Genomic DNA, 20,001 nt, shown 5'->3' with positions numbered 1-20,001 from the left:
CGACATCTTGGTCCATAGTGCCACGCTGGAGGAACACGTCAACCTGCTGCGACAGGTTTTCCAGCGGCTCCATGAGCATCAGCTCAAAATCAAGCTCAGTAAGTGTTCGTTCGCGCACCCCAGCCTCACCTACCTGGGCCACGAGATCAGTGGGGACGGAGTGAGGACGGACAACAAAAACATCACGGCAGTGTAGAGATGGCCGACTCCAAGCAACGTCAAAGAAGTCCGGGGTTTCCTCGGGTTGGCAGGATACTACCGTAAATTCGTGAAGAACTTTGGCATTATCAGTCGGCCCCTGACCGACCTACTGAAGAAGAACACAGTTTTCTGCTGGACTGAACTAGAAGAGACAGCCTTTCAGGAGCTCAAGAAGGCGCTGGTGACGGCTCCAGTACTGGCCCTACCAGATTTCAAATTCCAGTTTGAGGTGGAAACAGATGCATCAGATCGCGGCATCGGTGCCGTTCTTCGGCAAGGCAAGCATCCGATCGCTTTTCTCAGCAAGGCCTTGGGCCCGAGGAACCGGGCACTATCCACATATGAAAAGGAGGGGCTAGCCATCCTGATGGCAGTTGAGCACTGGCGCCCATACTTGCAGCATGCCGAATTTGTGATCCACACCGATCAACGCAGCTTGGTGCATTTGGAGGACCAGCGCCTCGCAACTCCTTGGCAGCAAAAGATCATGGCCAAGCTCTTGGGGCTCCGGTACCGCATCGTCTACAAGAAGGGGGTCGACAATCGGGTAGCAGATGCGCTGTCCCGACGGCCGGGACCACCCCAGGGTGATCTAGCAGCAATCACAGTGGCAGTCCCAGTATGGCTGGAGGCGGTGCAACAGGGCTATGAGGGGGACGCAGTGGCACAAAAGCTACTGACCAGGCTGGCCACGAAGCCGGAGGGCCACGACGGCTTCAAGCTCCAGAACGGAATTATCAAGCAGCATGGGCGGGTCTGGATCGGCAACAACGTCCCTCTCCAGAAGCAAGTTCTCGGGGCTTTACATGCGGGTGCGATCGGAGGCCACTCGGGGTTCAATGCCACCTATCGCAGAGTGCGACGTCTGTTCACTTGGCCAGGAGTGAAGCAACATATCAAGCGGTTCGTGGAGGACTGTCAGATCTGCAAGCAAGCAAAACCGGAGCGAGTCCGCTACCCAGGCCTGCTGGAACCCTTACCCGTGCCCAAGCAGGCGTGGGAGCTCATTACAATGGACTTCGTGGAGGGGCTCCCGCAATCAGCTCGCTACAACAGCATCCTTGTCGTCGTGGACAAGTTTTCGCGGTATGCCCACTTCATACCCCTATCTCACCCATTCACGGCTTTCCAAGTCGCCCTCGCCTTCGTCAACAACATCTACAAACTGCATGGGTTGCCCGAGGCGATCGTTTCGGATCGGGACCCAATATTCACCAGCACCATGTGGAAAGAAATCTTCAGGCTGACTCACACGGAGCTGCGGATGAGTACGGCACGGCACCCGCAGACTGATGGGCAATCAGAACGGGTCAACCAGTGCCTCGAAACGAACCTGCGCTGTTTCGTGCACGCTTGCCCATCCAAATGGTCAGCGTGGCTCGCGCTGGCAGAGTTCTGGTACAACACTTCCCCACACTCTGCCTTGGGAACGTCTCCTTTTGAAGCTCTGTATGGTCACGCCCCTCGCCACTTTGGCATCATCGACCCTCTGGCCTGTGCGGCACCGGACCTGGCAGACTGGCTCCAGGATCGTGCCCAGATGGAGGCGCTCCTGAGACAACATCTTCTTCGTGCCCAACAGCAAATGAAGCAGTCTGCTGACAAGCACCGCTCTGACCGTCACTTTGATGTCGGCGATTGGGTGTTCCTCAAGATCCTGCCCTACATACAGCGTTCCCTGGCTACTCGCGCTAACCAGAAACTGTCATCCAAGTACTTTGGTCCGTTTCAGGTCATCAGGCGCGTTGGGAAGGTGGCGTACAAGCTTCAACTACCAGCGGCTTGCACCATCCATCCGGTCTTCCATATGTCACAGCTGCGGAAGGCCCTTCCACCCACCGAGCAGGTGGTGCCTGATCTTCCAGTGGAAGCAGCACCAAGTCCGGTACCAGTCAAGGTCATTGCCGCCCGTGTGTACACCCGCAACAAGACGCCCGTGCTGCAAGTCCTGGTTCGTTGGACGGACCAACCGGCGTCGCTAGCCACTTCGGAAGACCGCGAAGAGCTGCTGGAGGAGTACCCCGACGCACCAGCTTGGGGACAAGCTGCCTCTGAAGGGGGAGGGAATGTTACGATCCCTGCCAGTGGCCCACCAGTGGAGAAGGCTCAAGGCCTAGTGAAGCGCACCCGAAGGCCCAGCAACCGCTACCCAGCCCACCAATACACTACCTAACAGGTACTTAAGCGGGTGAAGGAAGGGAAGCGGGGCAGGCAGAGGCAAGACGAATCTGGCGGCGGCGGCTACCCTATCCCCAATTCCCCTTTCTTGTTACTGTGGAACCCTAGCTACTTCCAGCCTAAATTCTTGTAATTGGATCCAGTGAGTGTAGATCGAACCTGGGGCGTAACATTTTTGTTGTTGTTTTGTTGAGAAACTAGAAGCTCGTCGGGGACCCTGGCTTCTCGGTCCCCTTTGAGCTGGCGGCAGCGCCTGCCCCTGCGCCCGTGCTCACGCCGGAGCTGCGCCGTGCGGCGGCGGAATCAGTGGAGTGCTGTTACATGGAAGAAGATGCGGATCTTTGGCGGATGGAGGAACAGCTGTCCTTGGCGGTCGTGGTCACCATCACCGGCACCAGGCCGGATGTTCACCTCGCCGCAGTTGCTGCGGCGCTGCACGAGGAGTTCCGCATTGGCCCGCAGGACATGTCGATCCGGCCATTCTACCCGGAGGATTTCCTCGTCCTGTGCAGTGCTCGGAATGTTCGCGATAGGATGGTCAGCCAGGGTGGCTTGTCCCCGTCTTCCCCGGCCGGTTTCTCCCTGTCCTTGCGGCCATGGCTGCGTCAGGCGCAGGCCACCGGAGCTTCGCTCCCATTCCTAGTGCCCCTGGCGCTCGTGGGCGTGCCGGCGCACGCGTGGACACGGCGGACGGCGAATTCGGTGCTCCGAGGGCTCGGCTTGGTCATGGGCGTGGTGGACAGCACAGCGCGCCGCAATGACATGTCGAGCTTCAAAGTGTGGCTGCGCACTGACCGGCCGGAGCGCCTCCCAACGCAAAGGCGGCTGTACATCGAGGAGCCGAACTCAAGGCGGCGCCGGCATCAGCCACGGGCGGCGCGCTCGTCGGCGCTGTGGTACAACGTCAGGATAGTCAAGCTGGCGGAGCCTGTGGTGGATGAAGAAGACGATCCGGAGCTCTCGCCGCCGGCGAGCCCGCCGGGGCCGTCGGTGCCCCCCTCCGGGCTGGCTGGTGACGGTTCACGAAGGGATCAGCATGGCCGCCGGGGCGCCAATGATGCTGGGGGGAGCTCGGATGCGGATGCCGCCTCACCGCCGGCGACCGGGGCCTCGTCGGCGGCCTCGGCAACGAACACGGCTGTTGGGCTGGTTCAAACTAAAGGGAACTTGCGTCATCAAAGTGGATGTGACGATCGGACTTGCCGGCAGCATGGACCCACTGCCACCAGAGCGGTCGGGCTGGCTTTGACCACGGACGCCACGAGACCAACGAGCCCAACCCAAGGCCAACACGTGGAAAGGCAAGACAGGCAGGAGATCATGGATGAGGCGGACAGCCTGGTGGACCATTCGGGAGCTGCCCAACTAGCGTCTTCTGGCGCGTCGTGCCACGGATCGGGCCTGCACCGCCAGAGCGGTCACGTGGAGTGGCCACCATCGATCACGCTTGCTCGATGGCGGGACTGGGCGGAGCAGAGTGAGGCGCCCACCCCGACAGGATGCGGGATCCTGATTGGCTCGCTTGAGCTACAGATGGGGACAAGACCAGGAAGGATGGGACAGCGGGAAGAGATAGGGGATCCCCAGGATCGCTCATTGGCCAGCAACTCTTGCGGGTTCGCGCATGCGGAGAATCCAATGTCCCACAACCCGAGGAGGATGGGACGGATCCCATGCAGCAAACGGTAGGGGGCCACGTTGCCTCTTTTGACTAGCCGGAACCGGAACGCATACAGATGACTGACGTAAGCGTCGTGGAGCAGCTTAGCGAGCTCGAGGAGTGGGATTCACACATGTAGGAGTTTTCCAAGGTATGATCACAGATGGTGGGGCCTGGGCATGACATGTTCTGGGTCTCGCTCTCAGAGGGTGATGGAGTTGAGCCACCACTACCTGCGCGATTAGTGGCGCAGAGCGCAGCCACTGGGGGGAGTGTGGGATCCCCAGAACCACAATCAAAGACGACCCCCGAAGCCAAGCTGGGGGAATTCTGCATGCAAGTGGCCAGGGCGATTACTCCACTGATTTAAAAGCCGCCAGAGACCGCGCACAAACGTCGACCCGCCAAGCGGCAGCAGCTAGTGACGGCCACACCCAGACGTAGCGTTCGCATTGCCAAGAGGGATGAACGTGGCTCGGTGGCATCCAAGCAGTAGCAGACAATCATGCGCAAGCTGTGCCTCGAACACGAGGGAGAAACAATAGGTGACACGGCGCTCCAAGCATATATTGATCTCTTCTCCAGCCCACTATCTGACACGCACATCGCAGCAATCCTCGCTCTCTTTGGGTGGGAGCCGTCGGCCTTGCCACTGCAGGAGGTGCCAGGCTCGGTGGTGGTGGCCCCCTAGCCTCTAGGGGTGCGTGGACAATTGTAGGCCCTCCCCATGGCTTCACAACCGTTGAAAGTATTGGTGTGGAACGTGCGTGGGTTGAACTCACCGGCACGGAGGAATGCAATACGGCAGGTGGTACAAACGGCAAACCCGGCGGTAGAATGTCTACAAGAGACTAAACTTGAGATTGTAACGGTGGATATTATGCGTCATTGCCTTGGCAATAGATTTGAGAACTTCTACTACATGCCGGCGGATGGCACCCGTGGTGGCATTGCCATCGCGTGGGATGCATTACTTGTCTCACTCTCAAACCCGCATACCACGCATACCACATTAACGGCGCTGGTCAAGCCCAGTGAAGCACAAGAATGGTGGCTTACCTGTGTCTATGGCCCACAGCTGGACCATGAGAAGGTGGAATTCCTAGAGGAGCTCGTGGAGATAAGGGACTTGCATGCTGGGCCATGGATGCTTGCGGGAGACTTCAACCTCCTGGCAGGCGAGCGCGACAAGAACAACGCTGCGATAAACAGGCAGATGATAGGCCGCTTCCGGAATACTTTGAATAGGTTGGAACTAAAGGAGCTCTATCTCAGTGGCCGAAAATACACTTGGTCGAATGAGCGGCAGCACGCCACCCTGGAGAAGCTAGATCACGTGTTCACCACCAACTGCTGGGAGGACATCCACCCATCCTGCTTCCTCTCCGCGATGGGCACATCTATCTCAGACCACTGCCCCATGCTCATCGACCTAAACGCGGACATGCCAATGGGACATCGCTTCAGGTTTGAGGCATTCTGGCTGCGCGCGGAGGGGTTCATGGAGACAGTCCATACGGCGTGGCACTCGATCCTATCTACTGGGAATCCTTTCGTCATCCTAGAAAAGTAGCTCCGTGCAACGGCCAAACGACTCCAGGGCTGGAGCGCCAAGTGGATAGGAAACATAAAGATGCAGATCCTCATGGCTATGGAGCTTATATACAGACTCGACCAAGCATCGGATAACAGAGCACTAACGGTTGCAGAACTCCAACTCCGGAAAACCCTCAAACGAAAGCTCCTAGGGTTATGCTCCTTGGAGCGAACCATAACACGACAACGATCCCGGCTGCTACAGCTAAAGGAGGGAGATGCCAACACCGAGTTTTTCCACCGACACGCAAGACACCGGCAATGCCGAAACATGATTACCTCCATCAAGAAGAACGGGCTGGCGATAACGGGACATGATCAAATCGCTGCTGATGTGGATGGGTTCTACGACAGGTTGCTGGGTTCGGCCTCCACTAGAGAAACCACATTACGGCTGGAAGCACTAGGATTACCAAGGCGCGATCTATCACACATGGAGCCGCCATTCATGGAGGAAGAAGTGGAGAAGGTGGTCAAGGCCCTACCATCGGACAAGGCGCTGGGGCCGGACGGGTTCACGAACAGATTCTATGCCTGCTGCTGGCACATCATCAAGGCGGACATAATGCGGGCGCTGGATACGTTCTATCATGGAGATATGCGTGGCATGCAAGCAGTCAACAAAGCACTTGTCTCCCTACTGCCAAAGATGGAGGGCACGAAAGAACTACGAGACTACCGACCAGTAAGCTTAGTGCACGGTGTGATCAAGCTATTTGACAAGGTATTGGCCACAAGACTTGCCGGGGATCTACCGTACCTCGTGGGGAAACACCAAAGCGCTTTCGTGAAAGGAAGATATCTGCATGACAACTTCATGCTTGTGCAAGGCACGACATGGCGCTTACATGCTCTAAAGGACCCCACGGTGCTTCTGAAACTTGACATATCCAAAGACTTTGACTCTGTCTAATGGCCATTCCTAATTGAGGTATTGCAAAGCATGGGGTTCGGCACACGGTGGATTGGATGGATTTGTGGACTACTTGCAACGTCTTCAACGAGGATCATGCTCAATGGGGTGCCCGGCAAACCAATCTACAACCAATGTGGCCTAAGGCAAGGGAACCCGCTCTCGCCAATGTTGTTCATCTTAATCATGGAGCCACTGCAGCGGTTGTTCCACACAACATCCGAGTCCGGCCTCCTAGCACCCTTGGCGGCGAATGGCCTCAAGAATCGCCTGTCAATATTTGCGGACGACGTCATCATCTTCCTGAAACCGCGCCCGACGGACCTCACCACGTGCACAACGATAATTGACATGTTTGCCGCAGCCTCAGGCCTCCATGCAAACCTAGGGAAGAGTGCTGCCCTCCCAATCCGGTGCACACAAGAGCAAATGACGGACGTGACGAATGTACTGGGCTGCTCACTAGGTGGCTTCTAGATGAGATATGTCGGACTGCCGCTGACCATCCGGAAGCAATCGGCTGCGCAGTTGCAAGGTCTGGTGGATCACATCGCTGCTTGCCTGCCCACTTGGCGTGCCTCGACCCTACCGAAGAGCAGTAGGTTGATCCTCATCCAGTCGGTCCTCTCAGCGATGCTAGTGCATGCAATATTGGCCATGGAATTACCGGCGAAGACAACCGCGGTGATCAACAAGATCCTACGAGGATTCCTCTGGTGTGGCAAGGCGGAGGCAAACGGAGGAAACTGCGCGGTGGCCTGGAACGCAGTTTGCGCGCCCAAATGGGCTGGAGGCCTCGGGATCCCGGACGTTGCCTGGATGAATGTAGCAATGCAGGCCCGCCGGCCATGGTTGGCGCGGGTGGATGACACGCGACCCTGGAGCGAGTTTACAATAGAAGTACCAAAGGCATCCATCCAGCTGTGCAACGCGGCAACACGAACAGAGCTAGGTGACGGCGCAATGGCTCTTTTTTGGGAGGACCGATGGTTGGATGGGTTCCGGCTGGAGGAAATCGCACCCACGATATATGCAAGGATACCGCGCCGAATCCGAAAGCAGCTCATGGTCAGGGAAGCAGTACAAAATGGGACGTGGGCAGCGCCCATTGGACCAGACATCGACGCCCTGACACTCACGGACTTCATAAACCTGTGGACTCGGGTTCAGCACGTGCAGCTCCAAGAAGGGGTATAGGACACCATCCGATGGGCTTGGGAGCGCAACGACCTCTACTCCGCCCGATCGGCGTACGCCGCCAAGTTCATGGGAAGAGAGATAGCGCCAACCGCGGACGCAACGTGGAAGTGTCGGCCCCCTTGCAATGCCGTTTTTTTCATCTGGCTCGCGATACGTAACAGGTGCTGGATCTCAGACCGCCTAGCGAGGAGGGGGCTACCACATCAACAATCATGCCCACTTTGCAGCCAAGACGACGAGACAATGAACCATATCATGCTTCAGTGCGTTTTCGCACGAACCTTCTGGCTGGAGATTTGCCAAGCTTTGGAAGTGCCGCAATGGACGCCGACCACGCATGACACCCTACCGGAGTGGATCCTAAACAAGCGGATACATGGAGCCAAGGAGAAGGATGTGAGGGCAATAATTATTCTTGCCTTGTGGGAATTGTGGAAGCACCGCAACGGGATTGCGTTCGACGGCGAAACACCATCTTTAGGGAGGCTACTAGCATGGGTCTCCCACGAGGGCAAGGCTTGGAGGACGGCGGGCATCCTAAAGTCGGATCTAGATAGCTTCTTCGGGCGGATACATAGGTGGGAGTCTAGCGAAACGTAGCCGCATGTAAAACGGTGGTTTGGGCGTGTAACGCCCTCAGCGAAGGGTTTCTTGTACCCTTTTTCTCCCCCATTAATGAAAGATACGCATGCTATGCGCATTTGAGAAAAAAAAAAGAAAGCTCGGTGGAGAAGTAATGTGCACGAGTACGTACGTACCCAGCCAGTAGAGTGAATAGCATAAAACTACCACAATTCGCGTTAGGGTTCTAAAAAACTACCAAATTTTTATTTGTGACTGATAACTATCAGAATAGGTGTCGGTTGTTTCAAAAAACCCAAATCGCCCGCTGCTAAGAAACTAAGCCAGTTTATGACAGGTCGGGCCCGCACCTAAACAAGCCGTCTGTTTGACTGTTTGTGTTGACCGTTAACTGACATGTGGGGCCCACATGTCAGTGTCCCTAAAAAAATTGCATGTATTTTTTTCTTCAACCCCTTAGTTCTTTTACATATTAAAAAATATGCCCTTATTTTTACAGAATAACCCCTATAAATATTTTTAAAAAGCAATCAGGTCCCTCAATCATTTTGAGAAAGCCAGAAAATCCCGTCGGCCATGTCGCCGCCGCGCGCCTCCCTGGCCATGTCGCTGCCGCGCGTTAAGTCAGCGCCTGAGACCTGCGGGGCCGGCCAGATCCGGCACAGGCCGCGCCGCCAAGTCGACGCCTGAGACCAGCGAGGCCGGCCCTCCACCGTCGTGCGGGAGGCCATGCTCTGGCAAGAGCTGCGCCGCCACGCGCCATGGAGGGGCGCACCGCCCAGCTCCGACACCCGCCTCCGCACAGAGGCCGGCGACCTCCGCTGCCCGCCTTCGCGGCGAGGCTGGCCAGACCGCCACCACCTGCCGGCGCCGCCATGGATCCATCCCGTCGCCCGCGTGGAGGCCCACCTCCGCGCCGAGGTCGGCCACACCGCCACCACTTCGAGCCGACGTCGCCATGGACCGGCGCGTCGAGCTGCTCCCTACGTCGCCCGTACCCGCAACCTGGCCGGCGCTGTTCCTCAGGGTGGGCGCGGCCTCACCTCAGGGACCTGATTGCTTTAAGTACAGGGGATTTAAGAGTTTTTTGTAAATGAGACACTGACATGTGGTCCCCACATGTCATTTAACAGTCAAACAAACAGTCAAACAGACAGCTTGCTTAGGTGCGGGCCTGACCTGTCATATACCGGCTTAGTTTCTTAGGAATGGACAATTTGGGTTTTTTGAAACAGCCGACGACGATTCTGGTAGTTATCAGTCACAAACAAAAATTTGGTTGTTTTTGGAACCCTAACGTGAATTGTGGTAGTTTTATGCTATTTACTTCAGCCAGTATGCAAAAAAAAAAAAAAAAACCGTACGTACCCAGCCCAGGCTACATATATACAAGCGGCAGACAGAAGGTGTATGTGTAGGGGTACGTCAAGAGGGAAAGGAGACAGCAAAGCAAGCAAAAGATGAGGAGCAGCCATGCTGCAGCGGCTGCCGCTAGAGACCCAGGGAATGAGCTTGTTTGGATACAAGCGGCAGCAGCCACAGGAGCAAGGAAGGGCAAGCAAACAAAGACCCAACACGCAAGCCCGTGCCTACCTGCCTGGCCTCCCTTTACTCGACACGGCTAGATCCACCACTGCACCGCATACTGCTAGTACGTGCAGAACAATTAAGTTAAGAGGTAATTAAGTGGAAACCATGCATGAGGAGAGCGATTAACTAGAACTAGTTGACAAGATATATAGATAGTACATCGAACAAAATAACAGGCAGGAAGTGTGCTACTAGATCGATATTGATCACTTAATTATAGCTAATAGGTCATACGAACTGAGGTAATTATATTGTACGTTTACCATGGTAGAAAGCCCTAGCTAATTAAAGATAGCCTGATAGTAATAGTCGATAGGAGCTAGTCAAGGAGGCGATGGCAATAGCATGGATATGCTAGCTTGATATCAGTACGGAGCAATCCCCATGTTGGCCGCGTAAAGCCCCTCCTTTAGAAGCCCATGGCCATCCTTTCTCTGATGATCCTGATAGTTAAGCCACAAAGGGTTGACATTTGGTTAGCCGAAAATGGAAATACATGCTGAATAACATATATGTTCACACCAGAAATCTGTACGTAACGATGTAGTTAAAAATAAAATTAAGACTATTTTAGTAAAACATATAGCATATGATAGCATGAAAAAACATTTCCCCATGACCTTGGACAATTTTATCTACGTCTAACCAGTTTAAAGTACATAATTTTTATTGCATGCTTTCGGGCTTGAATCTACACGCTTTGTTAGTAACCATTTCAAATTAACAAAGTTCTAAGTTCATCGTAAGCCAAATTTGTTTAAGTTTGACCAAGTCTAAATAAAAATGGGTAAATATTAAGCATCAAATTAGTTACATCAGATTCTTTAGAGCATCTCCAATAGGCGCACAAAAACTGCTCCGCGCTCAGGTTTTTTTTTTTTGCGCCGGACAGCTTCAGCAGAAGCTGTAAAATAGTGCACGCGCAAAGAGTATTGGGCACGCGCTAAAAAGCGCTATCAGAAGCTGCAAATTTGGGGCGCCGAATTGCGTGCACTTTACAATTGCAGCACCGCGTGTCTTTTTGGACGCGCATTTTCGGGCATGTGCTAAACTAATGTTGGGTCCGACGCGCTAAAAGTGCTACAGTGACGCGCTAAAACTATTTTAGCGTGAAACTTTTACATTTTAGCGCGCGAAACTTTTAATGCGCTGTTGGAGATGCTCTTATAAAATATGAAGTTGGACTTAGTACAAAGCTGGAACTTCAATTAATTTGGAACAGATGGAATATGTGGTACTGTGGGCATCAATCATCTTAAAAATAGGAGTAACTTTTACAAAAAAAAGTATTGACACGTGCTTGAAGTTAAGCTAGTCCCAAAACAACATAGTAGTAAAATAATTAAGTTTATAATCCTGCATTGCTTTTGAAATTTACTTTAGTCACTTAAAATAACAAAAACTAATTACGTGTACACTCCCAAAAAGCTGAAGTATGTACTATGTAGGCGAGGTTTGGTTGATTAGTCACCTGAGGTAGGAGGCTGGTCTTCCTGAGCCCCTGGTGATCCGGCATGAGGCCAAAGTGGATATGTGGAAAGTGAGCCCACTGCAGCACAGCAGCAACAACAAGAACATAATCACCACATCAAACAATTAAAGGTATATGCATGAATGGACCGTTCATGGGATTCCGAGAGATTGGGAAACCCTAGAAACAGTAAAGGCACATGCATGATCGGGCGAAACCCTAGCTAGAGTATATAGCATGTGTAGTGCAGGTGAGATTAAGGAAGAAGGGCACTGACGTTCTTGGCAGCCGCGCTGAAGGCCTCCCTGTGCGAGATGTCGGGATTGCCAGCCTTGATGCGTTGGATTTCGTCCCTGCGCGCGTTTCCGTCCCCCCAAAAACACCAGAGCAAAGAAAAGAGCAAAAGGAAAGGGATACGTCAGATCAGCGGCAGCGGCAGGTCTAAACGGCGACGACCACGACGACACCCCCATTATTTTCGCCATCACCAATGCATCATTTGGTACTAGCATGTCTCATTAACTTCTCTCTCTCTCTCTTCCTTGAACAGAGAGAGAGAGAGAGAGGGGAAAGCAAAAGAAAACAAGGTCTCTTTGCGTCTGCAAAGGCCTCACTTGTGCAGCTCTGCCGCCCCGGTCCCGACCCCCGGCCCCGGCCGGCTGCCTGCCTGCCACCGAAGTGGCAATGGCATTGCCGTGAGAGTGAGACCACGTACTTGCACACCCCGTGCCCAGCTTCATTATTAATTAGGAAATGTACTGGTAGCTACTCCTACTTACTTGATGAAGCGGTTGTACGCCGACGGCACGCGCTGCCTCTTCTCCGGAGCTGCAGGGAGAATCAAAGCCAGGATAGATGTTAGTGCCATATGTTCATGACAAATTAATCGATCTAGCTAGCTTCTTTCAAACGCGCGCACTAGTCCAGGCGCCGGCCGGCCATGGTTGCAGCTTCCAGGTGGAGACATGCGAGAATGGAGGAGAGCTAGGAAGAAGCTGTCTGTACTATTATTCCCCACAGTGAAAAGGGCTGGAGAGAACGACGGTCGCTGTGTCCATCTCTCTTGGGTGCACAGTTTAGACTTTAGAGCGTGCAATGGTGCCAATGGTGGGCATTGTACCTTGTTGCATCTCTCTCAGCACATATACAGTATACACACTACACCACACACGTAGAGCATATAGGTTCCATGTACACCGGCGAGCCATGTGTTCTTCCCTGACCAGAGAGAGAGAGAGAGAGAGAGAGAGAGAGAGAGAGAGAGAGAGAGAGAGAGAGAGAGAGAGAGAGAGAGCATGGGCAAGCTCTAGATAGATGACCAGATTAGTAGTACTAGCAAAGATGGATCTCAAGAAACCGGACGAATTAAACTTGGCAATCCACAGGAGAAGGATAGGTAGTGGAGATTTGAGAAAGTGCATGCGGAAGCTAGGCTAGCTATACTCACGTCTGTTGACGACGGGATTGGTCCGTGGTGACGGCTCCTTCCCACCTTTCCCCCCGGCGACTGGGGGTGGCGGCAGCGGCGCAGGTGCCGCGGCGTTCCTGCCGCCCGCGGCCGCGACCAGGCCGCCGAGGCCGTGCTGCTCCAGTAGCTGCAGGCTCGGGTTGGCGCTGGATATCTCATCCTACATGAAGTAGTACAATATTAGAGCGCAACAAGTCATCAAGAACCAAGTATATCTATATCCACATGTACGTACAATCAGAAGCTCACCACCCAGGATCACAGGTCATGGTGATGCATGCAAGAACGTACCAGGAGGGAGTGGCGGGGAGGGTTGCCGGGCGCGAGGTTGAGCGAGCTGGGGTAGTGGAACTGGCCGTGGTGAGCAGCGGCGGCCGGCGGCGGGGACGTCGTGGTGGTGACAGCAGAAGCGGCTGACTCGGCGACGACAGTGGTGGTCGTGGTCGGGAAGAGGAGGCCCCTCATGTCGACGGTGAGCAGGCTGCTGCAGTGGCCGCACCGCACCGTCACCGTCTTGAAGAGGCTGCTGCTCGGCACGCTCACCTGCACACCAGTTACCTCCCGGTAAATCGACTTGAACGGAGGCGCCGCCGCTGCTGAGCTACATACGCTTAGACGCTTAGAGGCTCAAGAAAGAGAGAGGCGGGTGAGGGGGTTGATCACGGACGACGAGGACGGTGTCGCAGAAGTGGCAGTGCACGTAGCATAGCTGCTCCGAAGGCGCCTCCGGCTGCATCGGCGCCGGGGGCTGAAGCTCCGAGCTGAGGCTCTCCGACGCCATCTGCTGCTGCTGCGATACTGGCGTGAAGGCGGCGGAGGCCCCGGAGGAGGAGGAGGACGACATGCCCAGTTGATCGATCACGCTAGTGATAGCTGTTCTAGCAGGCGGTGCGAGTGCAAATCAACTGCCCGGAGCGGCTAGAGCTGGGGATTCTTGGGACCAGTGGATTTGACGCGGCAGCGAATGGGATAGGATGGATGGACGCGAGTGGCAAAGGCGGCAAGCGATTGCTGGCGGTACCTAGCTGCTAGCTGATTGCTCTCTCTCTCTCTCTCTCTCTCTCTCTCTCTCGCTTGCTTTTTCCCCCTCCTCCGCCGTTTGGGCGTGATTTGACGGGTGGTGGGCGTGTGCGTGTATATGATCTGGTGATTTGATGGTTTGGGGTGACTGATGTGTGATGCAACGGAACCTAGTATGTATCGGATCTGTTGTTGCTGCTGCGATTTGGGAGCTAGAGGGAGAGAAAGGGGTTTGGTTGGTTGGTGCCTGTGCTGGTGTGATGGGAGAGGAGATATAGGGTGCAGGGGTGTTTCGGGAGTACGGGTCAACAAGCCGCAGCCGCATTCCGCAGCTGTGTCTACCTTAGGGTACACAGGCTACGGGTTCGGGCGTCCCCTCCCATCCATTTAAATATAATTTCAACAAAGCAGGTCCAGTTTATTATGTTATATAAAATGTAGCATACAAAGATGATGAGTAACACCCAATTTCTGAATAACTTGGATGCATACAGCCAAACATCAAGAAGTTTGAAGAAGAAAAATAAACCGACATATCGGCGACAGTAGAGCCCTATAAGACACCGCAAAAAAAAAGTAGAGCCCTATAAGACCGACACTATGCCTATGTCGTCGGAGGTGGTGGGTTGATCCAAAAATTATGCTGTCACCCATGTTGGGTAAAGACCTCCGTGGCCACGTGCTCCAACTGCGCACACACTGCCCTGAACAGTGGTTGCACTACTGGAATTTTCGTATACGCCGGGTACCAGGCTCTTCGCCGAGAGCTAAAGCACGACGCTCGGCAAACTCACAGACGCCGAGAGTACCTCTCGGCAGCAGGCGCAGCTCTGCAAACACAGGATATTGCCGACTCATAGTCAGCAACATGGTGACACTCGACAAAGGCACTATTTGCCGAGAGCCAAACAGTCGTCGCACGGCAGCGTGTTGCCACGTGGCTCATCCAGCGGCCAACAACGACATGGTCACGGTAGCAATGCTTTGCTAAGAGCCGCTCTCGGCAAAGCTTTAGTCCTACCTCGCCTAACGACAAGCAGAAGGACCAGTTCAAATAGTCGGATAGTCCAGAAATGTTAAGCTTCGATCTTCATTACACTCTTAATAAGAATATGTATTGTCACTATGAATCTTAATATGTTCCGGATAGAGATTGTTCATAGTGGCAGTCCATATTCTAATGAACGGACGCCGACGCATTTTATCAATTTATGATCCAACCGCACCTTTACCGAGCGCTGCTCTCGGTGGAGTAAGAGTTGCCAAGGGCTGTTCACAATTATTCGACAATGGTCGGCTCCATGGTAATGTAGTATTGATTCTTCTTTTGACGTATGCTTCATCGTAATCGTCATCTTCCCTCATCGGGTTGCCGTACTGATCGTAGTCTTCCTCGTTGGCGACTTTATCCATTCTGATGATGTTCCTTTTGCCTCTCCTCACGACAACACGGCTGGGATTGCTTAGGTTGGTTATGAAGAAGCATTGTGTCACTGATGACTTACAATTATAGGGGATCGATCGTAGTCCTTTCGGTAAGTAAGAGTGTTCAACCCAACGAGGAGCAGAAGGAAATGACAAGTGGTTTTCAGCAAGGTAATTTCTGCAAGCACTGAAATTGTCGGTAACAGATAGTTTGATAGCAAGATAATTTGTAATGAGCAAGTAACGGCAATGGTAAGTGAAGTGCAGCAAGGTAGAACAATCCATTTGTGGCAAAGGACATGCCAAAACGGTTTCTTATAATAGGAAAAGCGTTCTTGAGGGTACATGGAAATTTCATCTAGTCACTTTCATCATGTTGGTTCGATTCGTGTTTGCTACTTTGATAATCTGATATGTGGGTGGACCGGTGCTTTGGTGTTGTTCTTACTTGAACAAACCTCCTACTTATGATTAACCCCCTCGCAAGCATCCGCAACTATGAGAAAAGCATTAAGAGAAAATGTGACCATAGCATTAAACTTTGGGATCCAAATCGATCCCTTACGAAGTAGCGCATAAACTAGGGTTTAAGCTTCTGTCAGTCTAGCAACCCATCATCTAATAACTACTCCACAATGCATTCCCTTAGGCCCAAATATGGTGAAGTGCCATGTAGTCGACGTTCACATGGCACCACTAAGGGAATCACAACATACATATCATCAAAATATCCATATCAAATTCACATGATTACTTGCAACAATATTTCTCCCGTGGACTCAAGAACAAAAGTAACTACTCACAAATGATAATCATGCTCAAGATCAGAGGGGTATTAAATAGCATAATGGATCTGAACATATAGTCTTCCACCAAATAAACCATATAGTAATCAACTACAAGATGTAATCAACACTACTAGTCACCCAAAAGTACCAATCTAAGGTTCTGGTACAAAGATTGAACACAAGAGATGAACTAGGATTTGAGAGGAGATGGTCCTGTTGAAGATGTTGAGGGAGATTGCCCTCCCGAAGATGAGAGGGTTGTTGGTGATGACAATGACGACGATTTCCACCTCCGGGAGGGAAGTTCCCCTGGCGAAATCACTCCATCGGAGGGCAAAAGTGCTCCTGCCCAAGTTCCGCCTCGAGACGGCGGCGCTCCATCCCGAAATTCATCTCCTTATTTTTCTAGATCAAAATGACTTATATATCAGAAGAGGGGCACCGGAGGTGGGCCGAGGAGGGCACAAGCCACCAGGGCGCGCCTGGGGGGCCTGGCGCGCCCAGGTGGGTTGTGCCCACCTGGTAGGCCTCCTCTGGTAGTTATTTGCTCCAGTATTTTTCATATATTCCAAAACAATATCTCCGTAATTTTTTAGCTCATTTGGAGATGTGCAGAATAGGTAACTCTGACGTAGCTTTTTTAGATCCAGAATTCCAGCTGCCGGTATTTTCTCTCTTTGTGTAAACCTTGCATATTATCACAGAAAAGGCATTAGAATTACTCCAAAAAGCATTATTATGCATAAAACCATAGTAAATAACAATAGGTAAACATGATGCAAAATGGACGTATCAACTCGCCCAAGCTTAGACCTCGCTTGTCCTCAGGCGAAAAACCAAATCGAAAAACATGTCCACATGTATAGAGAGAGAGAGAGGTGTCGATAAAAACAAAATACGGACATAGAAGCATCATGCACATTATTATAATAGCAACAAACTTTATTATATAACTTTATCACATAACATTTATCGTATAACTTCTCATGAGCAAGTAACAATTCATCACAATATCGAAGTGTAAAGCATAAACTCTATTGAAAACCAACAAACTATGTTCTCACTCAACTTTGCAACTACAATTCATCATCTTTTCAGGAAGGGTCACGTATCGGAGCCTTTTGGCAAGTCCACATAGTCAACCATCATATAATCTTCTATGATTGCTAACACTCACCGCATACGCATGAGTAAAAAGTTTCAACCAGACACATAGAAAGACAGGGGCTTATAGTTTCGCCTCCCAAAGTATTCACCTCAAGGGTGATGTCAACAATAATAACTCATGCTCACTCATATCCAACTAGATATATGTGCCTAGATCTTTCTGTTAGGAAACATAGCATGCAATTTCAAAAATTTCCTACGTTCATGCAAGATCTATCTAGGAGATGCATAGAACCGAGAGGGGGAGAGTGTGTCTACATACCCTCGTAGACCGAAAGCGTAAGCGTTTGACAACGTGGTTGATGTAGTCGAACTTCTTCTCGTTCCGACCGATCAAGCACCGAACGTACGACACCTCCGAGTTCTGCACACGTTCAGCTTGATGACGTCCCTCGAAATCTTGATCCAGCAAAGTGTCAAGGAAGTATATGAGTTCCGTCAGCACGACGGCGTGGTGACGGTGATGGTGAAGTGATTCGCACAGGGCTTCGCCTGAGCACTATGAAGATATGACTGGAGGCGTAAACTATGGAGGGGGGGGGGGGGGGCGCCGCACACGGCTAACAATTGTTGGTGTGTTTTCTAGCGGTGCCCCCCTCATATATATAGGTTGGAGGGGAGGAGAGGCAGCCAAGGGGGGCCCCAAGTAGGAGGAATCCTACTTGGGGTCCTCCAATTCGGCCTCCCCCCTTTCCTATTCCTATTCGGAGTAGGAAGGGAAGAGGGGGAAGGGGGAATCCTATTCCCCTTTTCCTTTCCTTCTTCCCCTTTCCTGCTCCAATTTGGCCAGCCCATGTGGGGAGGGGGGGGGGTGCACCAGCCCCTTTGTGGCTGGTGTGTTTCCCCTCTTGGCCCATAAGGCCCATATCTTTTGCCGGGGGTGCCCGGAACCCCTTCCGGTGACCCGATAAGTACCCGGTGCATCCCGAAACACTTCCGGTGTTCGAATACCATCGTCCTATATATCAATCTTTACCTCTCGACCAATTCAAGACTCCTCGTCATGTCTGTGATCTCATCCGGGACTCTGAACAACATTCTGTCACCAAATCACATAACTCATATAATACAAAATCATCATCGAATGTTAAGCGTGCGGACCCTACGGGTTCGAGAACTATGTAGACATGACCGAGACACCTCTCCGGTCAATAACCAATAGCGGAACCTGTATGCTCATATTGGTTTCTACATATTCTACGAAAATCTTTATTGGTCAAACCATTATGACAACATACGTTATTCCCTTTGTCATCGGTATGTTACTTGCCCGAGATTCGATCGTCGGTATCTTCATACCTAGTTCAATCTCGTTACCGGCAAGTCTCTTTACTCATTTCGTAATACATCATCCCGTAACTAACTCATTAGTCACATTGCTTGCAAGGCTTATTATGATGTGTATTACCGAGAGGGCCCAGAGATACCTCTCCGATACTCGGAGTGGCAAATCCTAATCTTGATCTATGCCAACCCAACAAACACCTTCAGAGATACCTGTAGAGCATCTTTACAATCACCCAGTTACGTTGTGATGTTTGATAACACACAAGGTATTTCTTCGGTATCTGGGAGTTGCATAATCTCATAGGTGAAGGAATATGTATTTGACATGAAGAAAGCAATAGCAATAAAACTGAATGATCAATATGCTAAGCTAACGGATGGGTCTTGTCCATCAAATCATTCTCCTAATGATGTGATCCCGTTCATCAAATGACAACACATGTATATGGTTAGGAAACTTAACCATCTTTGATTAACGAGCTAGTCTAGTAGAGGCTTACTAGGGACAGAGTGTTTTGTCTATGTATCCACACATGTATCAAGTTTCCGGTTAATACAATTCTAGCATGAATAATAAACATTTATCATGATATAAAGAAATATAAAATAACAACTTTATTATTGCCTCTAGGGCATATTTCCTTCAGTCTCCCACTTGCACCAGAGTCAATAATCTAGTTCACATCGCCATGTGATTTAACACCAATAGTTCACATCTTTATGTGATTAACACCCATAGTTCACATCGCCATGTGACCAACACCCAAAGGGTTTACTAGAGTCAATAATTTGGTTCACATCGCTATGTGATTAACACCCAAAGAGCAATAAGGTGTGATGATTTTTTGCTTGTAAGAGAAGTTTAGTCAACAGGTCTGCCACATTCAGATCCGTATGTATTTTGCAAATTTTTATGTCTACAATGCTCTGCATGGAGCTACTCTAGATAATTGCTCCCACTTTCAATATGTATCCAGATCAAGACTTAGAGTCATCCAGATCAGCGTCAAAGCTTGCATCGAGGTAACTCTTCACGACGAAATCTTTATCACCTCCATAACCGAGAAACATTTCCTTAGTCCTCTTTAGGTACCTAAGGATAATTTTGACTGCTGTCCAGTGATCTACTCCTAGATCACTCTTGTACCCCCTTGCCAAACTCATGGCAAGACACACAACAGGTCTGGTACACAGCATGGCATACTTTATAGAACCTATGACTGAGGCATATGGAATGACTTTCATTCTCTCTCTTTATGCTGCCGTGGTCGGGTTTTGAGTTTTACTCAACTTCACACCTTGTAACACAGGCAAGAACCCTTTCTTTGACTGATCCATTTTGAACTGCTTCAAAACTTTATCAAGGTATGTGCTTTGTGAAAGTCCTATCAAGCGTCCTGATCTATCTCTATAGATCTTGATGCCTAATATATAAGCAGCTTCACCGAGGTCTTT

At 51.5% G+C, this 20,001-nt stretch overlaps 1 protein-coding gene across 1 annotated transcript; it reads right to left on the bottom strand.

Moving 5' to 3' along the window:
- Nucleotides 1-10,042: 10,042 nt before the first annotated feature.
- Nucleotides 10,043-14,162, bottom strand: LOC109764530 (protein YABBY 3). The gene is made up of 7 exons (XM_020323331.4): nucleotides 13,527-14,162; nucleotides 13,151-13,402; nucleotides 12,839-13,019; nucleotides 12,171-12,219; nucleotides 11,669-11,744; nucleotides 11,392-11,469; nucleotides 10,043-10,363 (listed from the first exon to the last, which is right to left on the bottom strand). The coding sequence occupies exons 1-7, from the start codon at nucleotides 13,701-13,703 to the stop codon at nucleotides 10,286-10,288; spliced, it is 891 nt and encodes a 296-aa protein (XP_020178920.1). The 5' UTR covers nucleotides 13,704-14,162; the 3' UTR covers nucleotides 10,043-10,285.
- Nucleotides 14,163-20,001: the final 5,839 nt, after the last annotated feature.

Source organism: Aegilops tauschii, chromosome 1 (assembly GCF_002575655.3).
Source record: "Aegilops tauschii subsp. strangulata cultivar AL8/78 chromosome 1, Aet v6.0, whole genome shotgun sequence".
Taxonomy (NCBI): domain Eukaryota; kingdom Viridiplantae; phylum Streptophyta; class Magnoliopsida; order Poales; family Poaceae; genus Aegilops; species Aegilops tauschii.
Note: the sequence above shows the minus strand (reverse complement) of the source record. Positions and strands in the feature narration are given on the sequence as shown.